The sequence below is a fragment of the Danio rerio genome, chromosome 16 (genome assembly GCF_052040795.2).
Source record: "Danio rerio strain M-AB ecotype USA chromosome 16, GRCz13ab, whole genome shotgun sequence".
Taxonomy (NCBI): domain Eukaryota; kingdom Metazoa; phylum Chordata; class Actinopteri; order Cypriniformes; family Danionidae; genus Danio; species Danio rerio.
Genome location: NC_141036.1, coordinates 50,170,380 through 50,193,788, shown reverse-complemented (window position 1 = coordinate 50,193,788; position 23,409 = coordinate 50,170,380). Strand labels below are relative to the sequence as shown.

Below are 23,409 nucleotides of genomic sequence, written 5' to 3'. Positions count from 1 at the left end.
CTGAACTGACTCTGTTTCAGTTTACTATAATCTTCTATGTGAAGCTGCTTTGACACAATCTACATTGTAAAAGCGCTATAGAAATAAAGATGAATTGAATTTAATTGAAAATTTCCTGCATTTTTTGTTCCAGTAGCACTGCGACTCGAAATGTTAGTAGCTTCCTCACCTGGGTCCAGTATGCTTGGGTCATTAGTATAAGCTGCTAAAAGCGAATCAGTGAGACTCTTTTTTTTTTTTTTTTGTGGAGGACGAATTATACATTTGTCCATTTTTGATCAGCCAGGGGATAAAATAAACTAAGGCAACATGATCATTCTCCTAGTTGTCAACTGCTAAAAAAAATTAAATATGAAGCGACCCCCCCACAGAGCTTGCTGGGGCCCCCTTGTGTTCCCTGTATGGAACTGCTGCTGTAGACAATCGTAAAAAAAAAATATTGCTTAAGGGGGCTAAAAACATTGACCTAATACAATTGTTTTATAAAAATTTAAGACTACCTTTTTATTCGAGCTGAAATAAAACAAATAGGACTTTCAGAAGAATAAAAATAAAGGAAATACTGTTAAAAATTCCTTGTTCTGTTAAACATCGTTTGGGAAATATTTGAAAAAGAAGAAAAAAAATGCACAGGAGGGCGAATACTTTTAACTTCAACTGTATGTGAAAGGGTGTGGATTCATCATTTAAAATCATTTTCTCACTGTATTGTGATGTTTAACTCTTTAATTTTTCCCATGTGGTTCTTTTGTCTTAAATCCACATTTTTGTTTTTGTTGATTGTAGAGAAAGTGAGAGAGAGAAAGCATGTTTCTCTTTTAGCATCACCGTGGAAGACTCTCCTCCATGTGCCAAATCTTAAGCATTTTGTTTAATACAGTAAACATTGAAAAAAATCAGGTTGCAAATCAGTATATACATGTATATCAGCTCAAACATTTTATTTTATTTACACTAAAGCAATGCCATCAAAAGTGTCAGGAAATATATTGTTTAAAAAATCCTTTTTTAATTAAATGCTGTGCTTAGGACTTATGTTCTTAATTTTGTTGCAATAACCGATAAACTAAGTATAAAGTTTCTTGAGCACCAAATCAGCATATATATATATATATATATATATATATATATATATATATATATATATATATATATATATATATATATATATATATATATATATATATATATATATATATATATAAAAATGACATACAAAAAACCTACAAATATCACCCTTATTTTTACCTTTCCCATATATTGAGTATTACCTTTGCAGTGCAGTTATTGCTAATCATTTAGTTTCATTCACACAAAATGTCAATGGACAACCACAATGTTTACTTGTTGTTGTTTTTTTTTTTACTCCCCAGCTTCATTCTGATGGATATGCATGATATTATTTAACATGCTTTTTAATAACCCTCTTTTTTTAATGTGTCATTTTATAACAGTTTGCTTTTTATTTGCTGAAATCTCTTCTTTGTCAGCATTTCCTCACTAACAGTACCCTGTCAACGTTTAGGGTATTTATTGCCTTTCATTACGATAATAAAGAACAGTAATAATGGTGTTTGGTGTGTTTTTCTGCAGGGCTCATCCTCGCGGTGGATCGGTTCAGACCAGCCCCACAGGGACCCCCATAAACAGCCGGAGAGGAAGACAGCTGCCACAACTGCCTCCAAAGGGGACGCTGGAGAGAAGTATGTTTGCCTTTCTGTGTCGCTTCTTGTTGGCTTTTGCTCTTGCTGAGGTGTTTGTTTGAGAGGTGCGACTGGAAAACACTGACTGCGGCAAAAGGGTTTGCTGTATCTGCTCAGTAATTCATTAAATTCCACAGTTACAGTGGTCACCTATTCATTCACCGGGGGGAGAAAAAAATATGTAGCTGTTCTTAGAAAGAAACATTCGCCTATTGATTTACCTGCAGTGTTGCCAGATATAGCTGACTTTTTCCAGCCCAAAAGTTATCCGAAACCCACCCAAACGTTCAAAAGATTAATATTTTATTTTATTTTATTTTATTTAAATCAAAATTAACCTAGTTACTTTAACTGTCATCATTTTTAACCATACAGCATCCAACACCAGCAGTCACAGAGCCACAATAGTAAAATTACAACATAACCGGACCACATCAAATCACCCTCTCACCCACACACTGCACTTATTGTTGCGTAGATTACACTACCTATTAGTGTACGTTGTACTTTCAAAATTGGGTATAAATTCATCCCATAAGGCGTTTTAAATTCTTTTGAACATAGATAGGTGCTACTTGTCAATCAGACAACACTTCTACTGTAAATTTGTTCTTGCTGTCAACTGCGGAACAAAAATTATCGATAAAAGTGTTATGATTAACCGCTGTGAGTTTAACTGCAGGCTGCGTGTGTTGCGAGTGCACACAAAGGGGAGTCATAATTGTCCGGGGAGTCAGATTGTGAATCAACTGTCCTTCATTTCCTCTTGCGTGTTGACCCATGCAGTTTGCACTGAGCACTGGTCACTACTAACTGAATAGAGTAGGAGCACACAGTATGTAGAGCTGAAGATCTTAGCCTAAACCCGAAGGAACCTGACTGGTTTAGGTGGGTTCAGGCTTAATTTTTCTATCATTTTAGACGGGTTGGGATGGACTCGGGCTTGCGCTCCAGCTTGCGATCCAGCTTGTGATTGTGCTTGCGCAGTAATTGAACAGTCATGTTATGCATTTCGATTAGTGCAAGAAAGTAATCAAATTGTTTGTTTCAACATTACACCATCCCTGGAAAGCTAAAACAAATGATGAAGAGAATTCAAAAAGAGTTTTTTGCTGAAAGAAAAAAAAGTTTAATTGCATTATTATATTTACATTTAATTTATGTTGTCTTTAATATTATTATATAGCCTATATTGCTCTGAGTGGCGACATGCAGGTCTGTATAGGTATATACAGCATGAATACAACCAGCCTTTGGGCGAGCTGAGAGAGGATCATGTGAGGTCTACTGATGCTTTTATTGGCTTTCACTCAAGAAAGTTGCTCTTCATTTGCATAGGTTGAAGAGTTCTCAACTTTGACATGTCACTCGACACGTCTACCTGGTTGTTAAAGGTCGCTGTCACTCATGTTCACTGTGTGAATGAGGCCTAATGTGGAGTTTCTTTCTAAAAACAGCTAGATTGATTGTAAACAAATAATTGGCTGACTACTGTAAATTGGCCGAAAGCCTTTCTGCTCTTTTTTTTCTGGCTCTAGTGTTTTTACTTCAGTAAATAAACCCAACCATCTATGCACAGTTCCATCTAAGAGGTTTGTAAAAGTGTGTTTGATGGAATTTTACTTACACATTAATACAACATTGCACTGCTCAATTCCCCCATTGGCTAAATTTGACACAGTTTGTGCATCGTATGTCACTTTCTGTTGTTATATTAGTGTTTTGTCTGTAACACTTTATAACTGCACACTATGAATCATTTATTAAGCATCTAGTTTAATCATTATTTGTTAAGCATTAACTCTACATTAATAAGCATTAGTAAGCAGTTTGTAACTGCAGCTCGTATTATTGTATTATTGACTAATAACCACATTTATAATTTGCTTAATATTTGTACTTTTATAAATTGTGACTGGTTGATTTTTTATTACTAAATTAAGCATCACATTATTTACAAACCTTTTGTATTTAAGAGTAGTTGGTGGCTTTTAAGACTATTCAGAAAAGGTTATTAAATGATTATTAAACTATTGAAATGAACATGTATATATCTTATTATTCAAGCATATAGTAATGGTTACTTTATATGTTAATAAATGCTTTATTAACTCAACTTTATGATGTTTTGTCACCTAATCTAAAGTGAGGACTATTTATGTGTTGTAAATCCCTTACAAATGACAATTAAAGGCTCAGTACCAATTGAACAATAATCTTTGCAATCGTATCTTAAAAGTAAAATTACTGTAAAGTTTAAACATTGCTGAGCAACAGGAGTGTCAAAATGCGACATAAAAATGGATAAAACAACAACAATATAATAATTTAACAATATAAAAAGATGCAATGTTTAAACTGTACAGTAATGTTATTTTAGTTAATGTTGAAAAGGTAATTTTTTTGATGCAGTTTCATTTTTGCATTTTAAAATGAATAGAAATTAATAAAGTCCTTTATTTCATTGACTTTTTGCTGTTTGGAATATCACTGAGCCTTTAATTGTCATTTATAAGCGATTCATAAAGTATAAATAGTCCTTAGATTAAGTCACAACACTGGATGAAGTTGAGTTAATAAAGCATTTATTAACATACAAATAAACTATTAATAAATGCCTGAATAATAAGGAATTAAAAAGAATTATAAATGTTAATTTAAATAGTTTATTAATCATTTACTAACTCATTCTGAATGATCTTAAAAAAACACCAGCTACACTTAAATAACTGGTTTGTAAATAATGCAATGCTTAATTTAGTATTGAAAAATAAATCATTAACAATGTATGAAAGTACAATTATTAAGCAAATTATAAATGTGGCTATAAGTAGGGCCAGACAAAATCTTCAGACATTTTTTTTGCTATTTCTGTGGATAGTTTAGTTTCTAAATAGTTAAGTTTCTGTCTATAATTTAGTTTAAACATTCTGGCCATTTATGTTGAATTATTTTGGGATTATTATAACTAAAAACTTAAAGTATGAAATTAAAAATTAATAGCCTTATAACTTTTATTTAGTGTTTACAATTCAAATTCTAGATCAGGGCTGCTCAACCCTGTTCCTGGAGATCTACCTTCCTGCAAATTTCAGCTCCAAACCTTGGTCAAATACTCCTGAACCAGTTAAATAGAACCTGAACAGCTCTTGATAATTACTGGCAGGTGTGTTTGATAAAAGTTGCAACTGAAATCTGCAGGAAGGTAGATCTCCAGGAACAGGGTTGAGCACTCCTGATTTAGATCCAATTATTTGGTTAACAAAGCAAGTATATTATATAATATATGAACTAAAAGACAGAAAATACTACTTTAAAAACTGTATTGTAAAAAAAAAAAAAAGAATAGTCAATAATATATTACTGAAATTAATTTAAAAACTGAATAAATATAAATTCACATTTACAGAAGTAAATACATACACTCAGTGATGGGCTAAAAATCTATGGATTTCTGCGTGCGCAGATTCCGTGTGGGCCTAGTTTTAAGTCAAGAATACAGCATTTGTAGCTTCCGTTTTAAACTGCTCACTAACGTTTATTAATGTGGCGTCAATGCTTAACAAAAAATGAATTCACTATTTGCTAATGCTTAGTAATTGCTTCATAGTGTTAGGTTATCATAAAGTGTTACCGTTTTGTCCACACAAATACACACATGCCCATGAAAATGACATGCGTGGTTGTAGTTGTGCATGAGCGCTGATGTTTCCCCCTCTCATTCCTCTCTCAGAAGATGGAGAAGAAGAAGTTGAGGCTTACCCAGGTGTGTAGCATCAGTGTTGATGGTTTAATCGTTCAGAAAGAGCTTCTGGCTGAATTAAACCTGTCTGCAATGGTCCTGAGCTGATGTCTCCTCTAGAGATGTATAGAATTCTCTGGGTTTGCTCCGAGGGTTCATGAGGCCAGCTCCATTGCAAGCATCTTGTGTTTATATGTGAATGTGACCAAGACTGGTAGCTTTAGTTTTTTTCCTTAGTCTTATTGTGACATTGTGTAAAGCAGTTTATATTTGTGTTTTTTGTCACTTATTACACTGAAAATGGTTCATGGATTTAGAAATTTTGTAAAGTTGGTTGCAAACAATTTATATGTTCTTATGTTTAACAAACAAATTAAGCTGAACATTACTAAATTGAATTTGTTTGATTTAATTCAGCCTATATATAGTTTGCAACCATTTATAAATTTTCCTTCGGTGTAGTCTCAGATTTATCAGAGGTTGCCACGATGTAATGAACCGCCAACTATTCCACAATATTATTTATGCAGCAAATGTCCTTTCGGCTGCAACCAAGCACTAGGAAACACGCACATGCACACGCACACACACACACACACACACACACACACACACACACACACACACACACACACACACACACACACACACACACACACACACACACACACACACAACACTCATATACTATGGCCAATTTAGTTTTTAGTTTTTTTTCAATTCACCCATGGCACATGTCTATGTGGGAAACTGGACTACTCAGAGGAAACCTACGAGAACACAGGGAGAACATGCAAACTTCACACAGAAATGCCAACTGGCCCAGACGGGACTTAAACCAGTAACATTCTTGCTCTGAGGCGACAGTGCTAACCACTGAGCCATCGTGCCGCCCTTGTTTGCAACCAGTTACCTTAAAAAAGTCGAGTAAATCCAATGAAGCATTTTTCTCAGCGTGTCTGTGTTGTTCTGTCATTAGTTTTATAGGCATGATGTTCTGCTTTGCGTTTGTTCTCTTATCGCTCAAATGATGTTCTCTCAGAAACGCATATGTCTCTAAACACTCAGTGTATTCTCGCAGATTGCCAAGGAACTTGTTTTATAACTGTGTCTCATATCATGTCAGATAGCTTTAATGTCAGTAGTGCTATATTCAGTTTTTAATAAGAGTAAAGTCAGTCCCAGCACTATATACACTGTAAAATTACAAATGTACTCACTGTCTACTCTACCTCAAGTGGTTCCAATTAGGTCAACTTAAGCTGTTGCCTTAAAATTATCTATAGTAAATTAACTATGCGCATAATTATATAATAGCACTGTCGCCTCACAGCAAGAAGGTCACTGGTTCAAGCCTCGGTTGGGTCAGTTGGCATTTCTGTGTGGAGTGGTGCTCTGGTTTCCCCCACAGTCCAAAGACATGCTCTATGTGAATTGGGTAAGCTAAATTGTCTGAAATATATGTGTGTGAATGAGAGTGTATGGGTATTTCCCAGTGATGGGTTGCAGTTGAAAGGGCATCTGCTGCGTAAAACATATGCTGGATAAGTTGGCGGTTCGTTCTGCTGTGGCGACCCCTGATTAATAAAGGGACCAAGCCGAAAAGAAAATGAATGATTAGTTCAAGTTACAGTGGGTTTACCCAGCCTGATCTCACACGGAAACATATGTATTTTACATTTTGTCAGTTGATTTAGTTCAGTTGTATGAAAATGTATGGTTGTTAAAAGGAGGTGTGGCACTTAGCCACACCCCTAAACCCAAACATCATTAAGGGACAGGCAAAACATACTAAGTTGCACGAGTATGATTTCATACGAATTAGCCACTGAATCAAAAAGGTAAGAATTGCAGTGAGATAGCAGTGGTTTACCCAACAACTTGTCACTTTTAATAGGGGTGGTTCACCCAAAAAAGAAAATGTACTCATTACTTACTTTCCCTCAAATGGTTGCCAGATTTTATGAGTTTCTTTCTTCTAAAGAAAATATTTCGATTAAAAGCTGGAAACCTGTAACCAATGACTCTCACATTATTTATCTTTTCTGCTATGGAAGTCAATGCATACAGGTTTTCATTTCATTTCTGTACCTAATGTATATGCACTAAAATACACGACTTTTTAGGTCAAATATGGAACAAACTAGCTGTTGGGTTCATACACTATAAAAAATGCAGGGAACCACACAATTCATTCATGCTGTCCCAGCACAAATCGATTAATTTAACTTAACACTTTTAACAAATTTATGTGGATTCAACAAAAAAAATTAAGTTGTCCCAGTGAAATCTCAAGAATTGTGTTGTTTCAGCTCATTTTAAATAAGTAGTTTAATAAATAAATAGTTTGAACAAGCAAAAAAAAAACTTTTTTGGATGTGTAATTGAGTTGTCCAATAACTAAAATTGTTATTAACTCAACACTTGGGTTTGTCCAACTGTTTAACCCAGAACTGGGTTGAAACAAGTCAGTATTTTTGTTTGTTAATTATTTTAAGTGTATTCAATTTGTCAATAAGTAACAGTTTATGGTGTAAATTTAGCTAATTGTTTTGAAGTACTGTATTTGTTTTTTTCTATTTTATGGTTACAGTTTTTCAGTACAGTTTTGAACCACTTTAAGGAGCTTAAGTTGTGAGTACATTTTCATTTTTGAGTGAACGTCCCTTTAAAGTGACAGGTTAATGAATAACCCCTTTGTAACTTGGAATTGCTAAGTTGATGTAACTTAATTTTTAGAATTATGCACATAGTTGATTTGCTTAATACTTTTAAAGCAACAGGCTTCATCATTTTTTTTAAGGAGAAGTTGGGAACCATTCGAGGAAGAATAAATAGTGAATGAATTTAAATTTTTGGGGTAAACTGTCCCATAAGGCTAAGGTGTCAAAGCCAGTTCCTGGAGGGCCACAGCTCTGCACAGTTTAGTTCCAACCCTGCTTCAACATACTTACCTATAGGTTTCAAACAAGCCTGAAGGACTCAATTAGTTCTATCTATCTATCTATCTATCTATCTATCTATCTATCTATCTATCTATCTATCTATCTATCTATCTATCTATCTATCTATCTATCTATCTATCTATCTATCTATCTATCTATCTATTTATCTATCTATCTATCTATCTATCTATCTATCTATCTATCTATCTATCTATCTATCTATCTATCTATCTATCTATCTATCTATCTATCTATCTGTCTATCTATCTATCCATCTATCCATCTATCCATCTGTCCATCTATCTATCTATCTATCTATCTATCTATCTATCTATCTATCTATCTATCTATCTATCTATCTATCTATCTATCTGTCTATCTGTCTATCTGACTGTTTTTTTGTCTGTCTACAAACTGTAGGCTTCAGGTCTGTGACAGCGTCACGTTTATAAATGAAAAATTGGTACACAAACATTACTGTCCAAACACAAACAGACTTGAGTTTCCAACCGATCACACTTCCTCCACTCCCATCTGCCACATCCGTTGTTTCTGTCACAAGATCTGGCCTGTTGTGTTTGTGTGTGTGTGTGTGTGTGTGTGTGTGTATGTATGTATGTATGTGTGTGTGTGTGTGTGTGTGTGTGTGTGTGTGTGTGTGTGTGTGTGTGTGTGTGTGTGTGTGTGAACGTCTGCCACCTTCACCATCCGTCCCACTGATACTGCTGCCTGAAATACTCTCTCATTCCTTTTTTTTTTAAACATGGCACTCAAGATGTGAAGAATTGATTATTCTGGTTTGTCTATTTTGATAGTTTTTTTTTTTTTTTTGGTTTGCACTATTTTGATTGTGTTGCTCCTGTTGTTGTGTTAAAGCAAGTGAAATGAGGCCAAACGGGCCTGCAGTCAACGGCAGGAAAGGCAAGTCTCTCCTGGAGTGTGTTTACAGTGGAGCTTTGCATGTATTTTCCTCTTTTTGTTTGCTTTTTTCTTAAGAGAACTTTCATGAGAACTTTAAGGGCTGGGCAACATATATGATTATCAGTATATTTGAAGTTGAAATTAAAGTCACTATGAATCAAATTTTAAAAAATATCTTCAATCCAGGTCTTACTCTGCATATGAATTGTAATATATATATATACACACATACACACACACTACACTATTTCTGTTTTTCATTTAAAACTATTTTATGGGATTTTTCTATACTCAGTAATCTATAAATGCACTAAATATACTGCCTTGTTTGTTTGTTTTTTGGTCAATTATGGGCACACCATATTTGTATTTTATGAAACCAAATCAAATAAAACCATAAAAAATATGGACACTGATGGTGGATAAGGAGATTCCCCCAATAAAAAGTGTAAAATGCTTTAAGTGTCCAGAAAAAAGAGTAAGGAATTATTATTATTATTATTATTATTATTATTATTATTATTATTATTATAAACCAAACTGTTTTTGTGAAATTGTTATCACCCAACAACTTTTTTTTCTTAATATTTAACCTAGAAACTGACTAGTTTATGTGTGTGTGTATATATATATATATATATATATATATATATATATATATATATATATATATATATATATATATATATATGTATATATATATATATATATATAGTAATTTTGGATGTTGATAATATTTTATTGGTGCATTAAAATTAGAAGTTAATAATTTGTTTAGTAATGTATTTAAAAGTATTCAATTAAGCAATTAGCAACACAGTTTATGGTGTAAATATAGCAAAAGCGGTACAGTTTTGGTATTTCTGTATACATTATATACAAAAATTTACACTTGCACTGCTGAAAATGAGATGATCACCCAGCCCTTGCTTTCTTAAAGTTTAGTGAATTAAGCAATAATGAGTCGAATGAATAATATAGTTTTTCTTGGATGAGTTGTTGTTGTTTTTTTTTGTCTCTTTGTTTCTAGGTTAGTCTTCCTCTTCATATCTCATATATCTCTCTTGTGTGGGCTGTCATAGTTTTAATGTGTTTTGCTGTGAATAACGAGAGGCATTTAGAGTGTGTGTGGTAAATGGATCTGGTTTGTGTCTGGACAAATGATTTACTCTGAGCTGTATACAGCCAGATACACTTCCACACATCATTTTTAGATGTTAAAAGCTTTATTTTGTTGAAACTCTTATTATGGATTGGAATTATTGAGATATTTTAGAATACAGTAAGCGCCTGTGTACGTCAGGAATTCATTTGCTGCAGTAGCAGAGTTTGACCAGCAGATAGAGCACAATCATGTGTAGAAAGGAGCTGTTCACTGCTGCAGTGCTGAAGTGCATTATTGACTCGTCGCCGTCCTCTTTGATCTATATGAACTAAAATCTTATTAATAGTTGTAATTTATAACTAATTATTTATCTCTGTTTTTGTAAACACAAATTATAGATACGTTTGATCAGTTTTTTTTTTTTTTTGGAACACATTTAATTCATAAAACTGGGATCAAAAAGTATTTTAATGTCTAAGTTATCCTGATGTGTGGCATTTGCATACAAAGTATCAAACCAGGTGGCATTTGATCTTTTATAAGCACACATAAAATTATCACAATGCATTTAAATTGGATTTTAAAACCACCATTACATCAAAATTGACCTTTAAAAAAATACTTATTATTTAATTTACATATTATTGTTTTGTTACTTATATATTTGTTATCTTTAAAGTACATTTTTACTTTTTCACTTTGAAAAATACTGATGTAAACAAACAGTAAATCTAAGAGAACCTGAAGATGTTTCATATCATTAGACATAAAATATCAAGCCAAATGACATACATACAGCTTTTAAAGGAACACATTATTTATTATCACAATGGATTTTAAAGCCACTTTTAAAACCAAAAATGGCCTTTTTTACTTATACAATCAAAATATTATGTTTTATTATTCTTTTGTTTATTATTTATGTTTTTAACACGTTTTTAATCACATTTTTACTTTTTTTTTTTGCTTTGCAAAATACTAATGTACACAAGACTGTATTTTTAGAACAAATTCAGATATATATTTTTTATATAAGAGGGCGTGAAGATTGTATTAAACAGAAAATATCAAACCAGTTGCCATATCATTAAAATAATAATAATTGTAATAAAAAAGCCAAGCACAGTTTCAAACAAAAATAAGAAGTTTGATGACAAACAGAACAGCTTTTCACTTAAAGTCTCTAAGAATTCAAAACTAACCATATGATTTTGTTAGCTCACATTGCTAGTTTAGTGGTGAACAATTAATCTTTAAATGTCATTAAAAAGGGTTCTAATCTTCTAATCTTTAATTAAAATCTGAAAGTGCACTTTCTGTTTTTGTTTTCAGTTAAATTGTTAGATTATGTATATCTAAGGAACTGGGCGTGGCTAACAACAACCCTCAGAAATGATGAGGAGGTGTCGTCTGCTAGGTTGTAATAACTGTAATCTTTCTCAATGAAATGCCTGCTTACAATGTCCTTTCAGCCTGCAGTAGAAAAAAACAAGCCACGGCCACTGTTTTCTCATTTAATATTCCGTTTGTCTAGGAACTGCTTCACAATAAAAACAAATTAAATCAAAATTTTAAAAACGGTCGCAGCTTTCGGTTCATAGGGACTTTAAATTTCACTTAATATTAGCCTGAAAACAAATGATTGATTCAGGTTATAAAAACTAAATTCTTTTCTGTTTTTTACTTGAGTCTTGAATGTCAGATAAAAGTATTAAAAAACACACACACAGCAGATATATTTATCTCAGAGAAGAACCTTTATTTAGGTCATGCTTTAACCATCTGAATATAAACTTTAGACAATATTAAATGAGACTCAAGCATTCAATTATTATTTTTTCTCAAACTTCCTTGTTTCGCTTGAAAGTGTGCTTGTGCTAGTATTTCTGTAGATGCATAAACATCATAGAATCAGTTTCCTCTGACCCTCTGCCTGTGTATGTGTGTGTGATAAAGAGGTGACCTGGCAGGACCAGCAGGGCTCAGTGGTCAGTGCTGGTCTTCAGGACGAGACGCTCATCTCTGCTCAGACAGGTTTGATCTGAACCCTGTGTGCTCTTTTCTCTCTCTTCATCAAGCTTTACACCTCTTTACAGTAAATAATGGAGGCAGAAGTAAGTCCCCTGGTATATAGACTGATCTTTATTTTAATCTTTTTTTCTCAATGAGTGTTAGATGCATATCATGCTCAAAACTAACAAGAGAAGCCTTTGTATGCACTGCTGGACTGATGCCGCTGCAGAGTTTTTTGTTGGGTTTTTACGTACCAGGTACCACCAGGTATGTAGTTTAGGAGCTAGATCAGTCTCAATAGTGATACATTTACAAAATACAATTTATACACAATTTACATTTACAAAAATTTACAAAATTGAATTTGTAAATTCAAAACAGAGGTTTTGCTGTAGGTTGTGGTTTTGCCTCACAGCAAGAAGGTCGCTGGTTCGAGCCACGGCTGGGTCCGTTGGCATTTCTATGTGGAGTTTGTATGTTTTCCCTTCGCGTGGGTTTCCTCCAGTTGCTCTGGTTTTCCCCACAAGTTCAAAGACATGCGGTACATAAATACACAAATCCAATTCGTCAATTTAAAGCACAATATATAAATACACAAAACCAGTTTGTATATACGCAAATCCAATTTATCAGTTCAAAACACAATGCGTAAATACACAAATATAATTCAGCAGTTTTAAACAGAATTTTTAAATACACAAATCTAATTCATCAGTTCAAAACAGAATTCGTAAATACACAAATCGAATTCGTCAGTTCAAAACGCAATTCATAATACACAAATCTAATTTGTCAGTTAAAAACATAATTCTTAAGTACACAAATCTAATTTTTCAGTTCAAAACACAAAACATAAATACACAAATCTAAATAATCAGTTCAAAACGCAATTCGTAAACACACAAATCTAATTCGTCAGTTCAAAACGCAATTCATAAACACACAAATCTAATTCGTCTGTTCAAAACGCAATTCGTAAGTACACAAATCTAATTCGTCAGTTCAAAACACAGTTCATAAACACACAAATCTAATTCGTCAGTTCAAAACGCAATTCATAAACACACAAATCTAATTTGTCAGTTCAAAACGCAGTTCATAAACACACAAATCTAATTCGTCTGTTCAAAACGCAATTCGTAAGTACACAAATCTAATTCGTCAGTTCAAAACACAATTCATAAATACAAAAATTTAATTTGTCAGTTCAAAACACAATACGTAAATACACAAATCTAATTCATCAGTTTATAACAGAATTCATAGCTACACATCTAATCTGTCAGTTCAAAACGCAATTTGCAAATACACAAATCTAATTCGTCAGTTCAAAACGTAATTCGTGAGTACACAAATCTAATTCGTCAGTTCAAAACATAATTCGTAAATCACAAATCTAATTCGTCAGTTCAAAACGCAATTTGTAAATATACAAATTTAATTTGTCATTTGAAAATGCAATTCGTAATTACACAAATTTAATTCATCAGTTCAAAACACAATACGTAAATACACAAATCTAATTCTTGAATTCAAAACACAATTCGCAAATACACAAATTCATTTCGAAAATTGGAAACAATTTGTAAAATACGATTCATAATTGCACACATCCAATTCATTTGGGGAAAATTAATGTTTTTTTACTTGTAAATTCTCAAACTGGATTATGAATTTATGAATTGAATTTGTGTATTTATGAATTGTGCTTTGAATGCACCAATTGGATTTCGCAAATGTGAATTGTGCTGTGCATGTTTTATTTTTGCAAATGTGTTGTTTTTGAGACTTATCTGGCTTCATGATTTATTATTGTAGAAATTGTAGAATTGTACCATAAAAAACACTGCGTTTGAGGTCTTTCTATGTCATTCTGCTAATAATTTCTGTTACTCTTTTTCTAAATCTCAATAAAGAGATAAAGATCACCTATAAACTAATTCTAGATAAGCAAGTCATAATAGTAACACATTCTTCTCTCAGATGTGTAAATTAAGATCAGTAAAGTGTATTTTTTTCATTGCACATGGAAATGTATTATGCATAAACACAATTTTCCTTTTGAAGTGACATTAATGCAATTAAGCGGTTAGTTATTTTTATTGCAATGATACAACATACAATATTATTCGTATTTGGGAATTGTAGTATTTTATGCTCATCAAATAATTAGACGGTGGAAATATTAAACTACATTAACATTGCAATTTTTAAGGATTTTTGGACAAAATTAATATATTTCATGATATATCTTGAAGTTTATTAATAGTGCAAATATGTAATTTCATATATTTAAAAATGATTGTAATGGCAAAGTGTTTACCATCACCTTCGATCAAATTAATATGTCATTGCTAAATGTGAACTTGTATGAATTAGCTATTAAAATTAAAGATATGGTTTTAAGTAATGCTGTTTTGTAATGATAACGGTTACTTATCCATATCTTTTGAATGGTGGTTTGGTTGATTTGAATGGTAAAATGTTTCCAGGTTTGTCTAAAAACATTATAATAATATATTATTACTTTAATGTGCACTTTTTGGATTATTTTACTTTTAAAAGGTAATGAGCATTCAGTGTTTCTGCTGACATTAAAACAGTAGACATGCTCTCTAAGTGTGCATTGACCTTGCTCAATCAGAAGCCACTAGAAAGCATCTCATTAAACTACATTTAAACTGTTCCACTTTAAAACATCTCCACTTTCAGAACACTGCAAAAATATAGAGCTGTAAATGATGAATACTGATTCAGAGAAATGCATCGCTGTGTTAAATATATTTCCAAACTAAACACAAACAATACAAGAAAACAAATATCAGCAACACTTTTAGTACAGCATTTTTCTTGCTTTAAGGATCTGGAATTTTTTTTGGATGAGATGTGTGTGTGTGTCTGTGGTTAATAGGGTCCAGCTAATGAATGTGCCATCAGTACTGGCGTCTGTGTGGAAAGGCATCATCTTGTGGGTGATTAATTCTGGAGAAATGTGCTTGGGTACACAAGTTCATGTACGCAATGTCTCTGTGTGATTAATGCCACAAGTATCAAAGCCCTAGAACAATGAAGTACCAAGAAAAAAAAATTATATATATATATATATAAAAAAAAAAAAAGAGCCGTATCAGCACATTGTGTTCTCTGTGAAGATGCAGAATTTGAAGAACTTGAATATGAGAGGATAATGGCGTCTAATTAGTGCAAAACCTCGTCCTTAGATGCCATAAGAATGAGCAAATAAGCTAAATGAAGAAGCTATGTGTGATCAATGGGAATTAGTGGTAAAGTCCAATGGCTGATGTGTAACTGATTGACTCTTACGCCCAATTCACATGGGGCTTCAGCATCAACGCTTGGGCGTGTCTGAAGTTGGGGCTGACGCGATCATCAAAGCATGAAGAAAATAGTTCGCAATAGGCTACTGTCTGAGCTTGGGTATTTGACAAAAGCAATCTGATTGGCTGACGCTTCCGTTGGTGCTTGAAAAGTTGAGAATGTCCCAACTTCTGCTGCATGCAATGCCACTGAATTGGCACAGATGGATCCACAATTCAGTTTGTCAACGCTTGACATCACCTATTCAAAGTAAATGGGAAGCGTTGACACCAAGTTCAAACCCTCTTTACAGCCCATTCACATGGGGCATCAGCTCAACTCTTCCTTTTCACTTTGAATGGGTGACTTCAACCATTGCCAAACTGAACTGTGAGTCCGTCACGGTTGCTTTAGTGGCATTGCTCGCTGCAAAAGTTCTCAACTTTCAAGCACCAAAAGAAGTGTCAGCCAATCTGATCATTGTATGCAAATACATCAGCTCAGACAGTAGCCGATTGCTGACTAATTTCATTGGCTGAGGCTGCTATGACAATCGCGTCAGCCCCAACTTCAGACACACCCTCTGTCAAGCATTGTCGCTGAAGCTCCGTGTAAATCGGGCATTACAATGCAAGATGTAGTGCTCGGGAATGGGCAACTTCTCTGTCTTTTTACCAATCAAATAATGGGCAAAACGCTTGCCACAAGTTCCTAGGTTTGGTACACTCCCAAACTCAAAACGACATCAAAAACACAACAAAATGCAGATCGATTTGATGTTGGTTAAACACTTTGATGTCAAAATGAACTCGAATTGACATCTAACATTGGCGTCAAAAAACACATAACAAATCAATTACAGGAACAACAACAAATTGACAAAAATCTGGAATTGACATCAAAAACACTTCAAAAATGATTACCGCAATGTCATTTAATCGATTTATTACATGTTTTTGATGCCAACGTCAGACATTAATTTTATGTTGTTCCTGTTATTAATTTTGATGGCAATATTAGAGATCCACTTGATGACATGCTAGTTTTCATGCATTGTAGGGATACAAAGACTGCACATGTAGCATTTTCACACAAATTGTTTACATAGATATGAAAACACCATAATTTTAAAACCTTTTTTCAGACCGACAAATATTACTGGAACTTTTTTTTTTTATTTCAAGAGTTCACACTTCGCTGATGATTGATTATAAAGCTTGTTTGGCATGATGTCCTGGGAGAGAGCCCTGAGCTCATAAGATCCTCGATCCCAGGGCTCCCTCCAGTTTGTAAGGCGAGAGGGGAGTTTGCACTCAAGTAGATCTCGAGAATTCCCCTACTGTAGTAGCTAATGAACAGATAGTGATTTGCTCTTAAAAGATAACTACTTACTAACTACTTTAACTACTTACTCGCCTATGGTGCCGATCTAGATTAGCCAATTAACTAAAGTTGCATGTTTGGGCGGTGTGAGGTGAACGAGGAACTCAGGGGAAACCTACAGTACGTGAGCACAGGGAGAACGTGTAAATTCCGCACAGAAATGTCAGCTGGCTTGGTAAGGACTAGAACCAGTGACGTTCTTGCTGTAAGGCAACAGTGCTAACCACTGGGCCACTGTCACCCATCTAGGAAAGGAGGAGGAGTAGGGGTGGAAGGGGGGATTCTTCAAAACGAAGATGGATGTTAAATGGAACTTTGTCTGATTGGTGAATTATAAATTGAATAATGCAGGACCAGCTGTAAGCAATCATAAGCACGTGATCCTCCTGAAATTAGTTCATTAATAAACTTCACTGCTTTTCCATTACCTCTTTAAATTGTTCATTAATTAGCGTACAGAATGTTTTCATTGATATTTTTTCAGGATCTTTTGTACAATCTTGTGTTGTATTTTTTACGAATGTTGGCAGTCTGTCAGATCAAGTGGTGTTTTTTAGCTTTAGCTGTTTTAGTGGCATTCCTTTAACGCTCATGCATTTAGACATTTAATGTAAAATGTGCAACTTGTGGCCTGTTTGGATGTGATGAGATTGTATGGAAGTAAAGCTTATGGTCATTTACAGATTTATGCATCATTCAAGGTGTGATGCATTAAACGTTTCTTATTTTTTGCAAATGATATGTAGTATGAAAGCCTGCAAATTGGTTTTTAAACTAAATAAAAGTTCTTAATGTTACTTCAATGATGTTGTTCACTCAGCGAATTACCGTCAGTGCGTCCAGAGGGTTCTGACTTTTGTATTGTACTAAATACATACTAAAAAGCTTGGTGGGGTTTTTTTTTATGTCTGTTGAACGAAGCCTCTTAAGCTCACTACTTTTTTTTGGGATGTTTTTACTCAGATTTTTGAACTTAATGCATTCTTTGTGAACATTAAAAAAATTTTTCCCAAACTTTTCTTTATGAGATCAGACCGAGTAGTTTTGTGCAACAAATGTTTATTGTTTTTGCTAGGGTATTATTACAGGTTATCAATCAATATCTCTTAAGAATCCAAACAGGACCCGGTCTTGTCAAATAATATAGCAAGTTATTTCTCTTCAGGATCATTCTCTCTCTTTCTTTCCACAGGTATTAAAAATCATTGTTGTCTGCATGCTATTAACACTCTTCTAGCATTTCAGGCTTTATTTTTAAGCAGGACTGACTGCTCTGCATCCTTATCCTCTAAACAGTGTTGATATTTCTTTTCCTCTCCTTAAATGCTATTTTCCTTCTGTTTGACTGAATTTAAATCTTGTGGTTTGTGCTTTGATCTGCTTGTCGTGTTGTATTTCTTTCATTTTTGTTTGTTTGTTTGTTGTTGTTGTGTTTCCTCCCATGTGTTTTTGCCCCTGGTGTCTCGTCCTTTGTTTCTGCACTCCTCCTCTCACAACCCTCTCCTCTGTCTGTCTGTCTGTCCATTTTTGTGATGTGACCCGTTCACCTTTCACACCCTTCACCCCCAGAAGACTCGGACTCCCCCAGTCGGACAAACTCAGGTCTGTCCTTTCTTCTGCTTTGCTTTTCTCCTCGTTCTCCACGCGTATCTAAGCTCCTCTATGTTTGTCGCACTCCATTCACCTGCTGGAAGAATAACAGCCACCGCCATCTTAAAAGAACAGCTCGCCCAAAAACCGAGCACTGATTGAATATAGACACAAACTTAGGTTGCTTTCACACCTAGAGTTATGTTTTAGAACCTGGTGCGTTTGTCCCATTAGCTCAGTTTGTTTGGGCATATGTGAAACCCGCAATTGGGTCGTGATCTACGGCAAAACTGTCGGTCTGAGATTGCGTGGTCTTGGCTCAGTTGAAAGGAACTCTAAAGCGGTTCGGTTGTAGTGAGAAAGCAATACAATCCAATGAGCTAGCAAACTAGGCTATATCACAGTGTGTTATGGATATGTAATAGGCATATATTTGGCGCAAAGGCTCCTACACAACGGGACGCTTTTCGTTTGCGTTTATTGTCAGCATTTTTACGAGACATTTTTCCGCATTCAAACCCAAGTTATTTTTACTGGCGTCAAGCAGAAGAATATGCAAAATCACTCCTTGACGTTAGATGGCGCTACACAACTTTAAGCTTTCGACACTCGCTTGTAACACAGAAGAAGATGAGAGGAAGTTCACACGCTTGTTATTAAAGTTATTAGTGACTCAAACAAGCATAGATGGTTCAAGCAGCAGCTCCAGCTCTAGTGATGAAGAAATGATTATTGTTCACAGAGCAATAAGCAGCTCCACGTTCATATCGCCTCTGGGCATCTTCTTCAATGTGCGCTCGCATTAACAGTTTTGCGCTTGAGCGCCTCCAATTGCTGTTTACTGTAACTAAAGCAGCTCTGTGCACGTGAACAAAAGTGCCAACCTGATTGGTGGAGAAGGTTTTAACGTGGCGCGTCAAATAAAAAAAAATGAGCATGAGGCGTTTTTTGTTTAATGACACTTTTGCGCCTGGCGTTTTGTGCATTGGTGTTCACAATCACATTGACGCCCTTTATATAGTCACGAGGCATTAAACGTTGATGGAAAAAGCAAGCAAAAAAATGTCTCGGTGTGCACGGGCCTAAACTGGAATTCGATACCAGTCAACACTGAATTTTTAAAAACGTCCATTTCCCGTTAATATTTGACCTCTGTGGAGCTCGTTCTTAAGCAGCGCTGATTTGCATTGTGTTGACATGCTCAACAGAAATGACTGTGATTGGCCGTGAAGGTCATCAGTTCACCGAACTCATCGCTGTTTACTGAGTGTAAACACACTTACATTGATTCTGAAGCGTTTTAAAGCCATGATTTATCAGCAAATCGCTCGTATGTCAGCTTATAGACAAACCAGCTGATCTTTGTGGCTTTAAAATACTCCAGTGTCCCTGTATTCAATTAAATTCAATTCCCTTTTATTTGTATAGCCCTTTCACAATGTAATTGTGTCAAAGCAGCTTTACATAGAAGATCATCGTAAATTGAAATGGTGTCAGTCCAGTTTTCAGTGTTTAAGTTCAGTTCAGTTTAGCTCAGTTCAGTGTGGTTTAATAATCACTACTGAGTGGTTAAAAACTGAAGAGCAAGTCCATCAATGCATCTGTGTTTACAGTCAGTAAACAGCGGTGAGTTCGGTCAACTGATAATCTTGACTAAGCAGTGATTTCAAAATCACTGATTTTGATCTCTATTGCATATATTATAAGATTCAGGCATCATCAGTTTGGCCTGCAGTACACATTTATTCTACCGCAGCTGTCATCATTTTGTAAGTAGTAATATGTAAGTGTAAAAACTGTAGAGGAGTAAACGCTGGGATTGTGCTTGAAAAGCGAACATCATCTCTTTCTACTCTTTGTCTTCACTGGCTTTTTAAACCCATCACTCTTCTTCACTGCTCTTTTTATGACTGTTTTAGTGACCTACTTTTGTTGATCGGAAATCGTAGGAGTTTCTTTCTGCTCTGAAGCTCAGGCTTCCTTTACCAGCTCCAGCTATAATCATGATTATAAATGTACCATTCCTTTTGTTCTTATGTTAAAAAAGGGTGGAATTGTTTGAGTTGTGCTCAACATGATCTGTGTCTTATTTTAGAGGCTGCATCCTCCAAAGGATGCAAATTTCAAAGGTGAGTCCTTCGAAGTCCACACCAGCCAAACCGAGTATTTTGAAATGAGACGATCTAGCCTACATGGGACAGATCTAATTACTTTTTGTTCTTCAAAGTGTTTTTTAAACTTATTTGAAGAGATCTGAAGGCAAAGCAAGCTTACAGAAGCTGGAAATATATTTCCTTTGATCCATATATGTACATATAAACATGTAAACTGGCTATAAAATCACTTTTTAGTGGGACATTTCATACTCTCTTTATTTTTTAACGTGTTTAGATTTCAAAGCAAAATAAACCTAAGTCATACATTTAATCCGGGTTTTTCTTTTTAAAATGCCCTGCAGTTATCAGTGTGCAATTAATCTACTCTGTATTAAGTTAACTTAACACTTTAAACAAATCTATGTGGATTGAACATAAAACAATTAAGTGTTCCCAATGAAAACTCAAGAATTTTGTTGTTCCAGCTTATTTTAATTAAGTAGTTTGAACAAGTAAAAAAAAACAAAAAAAAAAAAACTTTTTTTTTTAGTGTAGGGATGTTCGAAGCCACAAAGGTTCCATCGGTTGTATCCTTTATTACCTGGGAAACGAAGGACACATTTTGAGGCTGCATTTAAAGGAGCCCTTAATTTTTTTTATATATAATTATTTTTTCATATTTTTAAAATAAGACAGCCTTCGTCATACCGTGATTACACAGCACCCTTCGAATGCATCATTCGGAGGATGCAGCCTCTGAAATGAGACCCAGCTATGTATGTGTTAGAATATATATATATATATATATATATATATATATATATATATATATATATATATATATATATATATATATATATATTTAAATATATGTTAAAATGTCATTTAGTACAAGTAAATATCCTCTAATCTTCAATGTCATATTAGACAGAAATCATGTTTGTATGCTGGTTTTCCATGTTGAAAACAGCATTATAGTTAAAGAAAATGTGAGACTTTTTTTTATATATAATTTTGTGCGAATACTAAGAAAACACCAGTAATTGGTGGAAAAATAAATCTTTTTGTAGATCTTTTCGGTCAATTTTGAACATTTTATTGCATCCTTGCATAGTAACATTTGTTTTTAAAATTTTATTTTTTAAAGAGCAAAATTAAGACTTTTGAAGTGCTTTAATGCACTTTTTAATATAAAAATTAAAATCACACTTCATATTTGAATATTGTTGAAAATAAACTTTGGGATTTTGTACCAGAATCTCAAACCAGACAGTTCTTGGTTATGGCTGGAATTAATGAAGCTTCACGATGGCTTTAGTGCAGATACATTTCATCATTGCTACTTTTAGAAGCTGTTTATGGTTTTGTGACTTTAATTTGCATCCACTTTTATTCTCTTGTGCACTTTTCATCATACCTGTGTGCTCTTTTCTTAGAAGTTAGAGGATGAAGTGTGTTTTGTGCTTTTGCCTTTTAAACTGCTATACTGAAACAAAGATTAAAAGCTGTTGAGTGTGTATTGTGTATTAAGAGAAGATGCAAAGCATTCTGAAAGCACTTTGACTGTGACATTTTTATGATTTATTAAACAAAAAAAACAAAAAAACACATATGTGCATATATTAAATTCACCTCATCGCTGCAATTAAATCCAAAATGAATCTAATGATTCTGAGAGCACTAATCATTGGGTAATTGCTGAACATGTTAATTACTCAACAGCACAATTGCTATTGGCAAAAGAAAATTGCTATTGACATTTAGGGCACCTGCTCTGACAAAGACAGATGTAGTTTGCTCTGCATGGATCGGTGCCACAAACAAACTTTGTTATTTGCTTGTGCAAATGGTTGGTTTAAGTTTATGCTTGTTGTCTTTTAACCAGAAAGATTGCAAAGTTTATATTACTTTCTTCTATAAACAAGTTTCATAATGTGGTTTTCAGATTACAGTTTTTTTTTCTGGCATATAACAAAATTAATGTTATAAAAATCCAAAATCAAACAAAAAGTGCTCAGATGTAGCTTAAATAATGTGTCTGTGCCATTTGGGTAAGTGATTCATCAGAATAAACAGCAAAAATCAGTCCAAGGCACTCAAAAAATTTGGAAAAAAATATTAAAAAGCCTTTATTGACATGGTCCTTAAAAAAACCTATGACGTTTAAGATTTGAGGTAATAAAACCGCCGAAGATTCTCCTTGCCTGTGCACTGCAACCAGATTTTGTAATCGGTTAGGATTTTAAAACTCTTGTAGTCTGAGCCTAGCTGACAAAGTCTATGGTTAAAGCGTCACACAGTGGTCAAAAGTTGTAGGCACATTTACTTCCGCGATGGTGAGTGCGGCGGCAGAGCGAACACATTGAACATCTGTACATCTTTAAACACCCTAACAACCACACAGCAACATGCTGAAATCACAAAAACCACGGTAATAACAAATTATCCCATACCATAGTGACCACATAATACAATAAAACACACCCTAGCAACTACAACCTGAACCTTGTCCCTAGAGGACCACTAACGCTGCATCTTTTGGATGTCTTCTTTGTGTCACACACATTACAGGTCATTCAGTCTCTGCTAATGA

The 23,409-nt window shown here is 34.2% G+C and overlaps 1 protein-coding gene across 49 annotated transcripts in view; it reads left to right on the top strand.

Annotated features, from left to right (window-relative positions):
* Positions 1-23,409, top strand: part of rims2a (regulating synaptic membrane exocytosis 2a) — a 317,393-nt gene that overhangs the window by 219,359 nt on the left and 74,625 nt on the right. For 26 of the 49 annotated variants that reach the window (XM_087287950.1, XM_087287942.1, XM_087287966.1 and 23 more), the window contains 2 exons: positions 1,594-1,703; positions 5,437-5,469. In XM_087287950.1, the coding sequence (XP_087144076.1) occupies positions 1,594-1,703; positions 5,437-5,469 (143 nt within the window). The remainder of the gene's footprint in view (positions 1-1,593; positions 1,704-5,436; positions 5,470-23,409) is intronic. The other 23 variants (XM_087287955.1, XM_087287961.1, XM_087287964.1 and 20 more) reach the window with 1 other exon arrangement.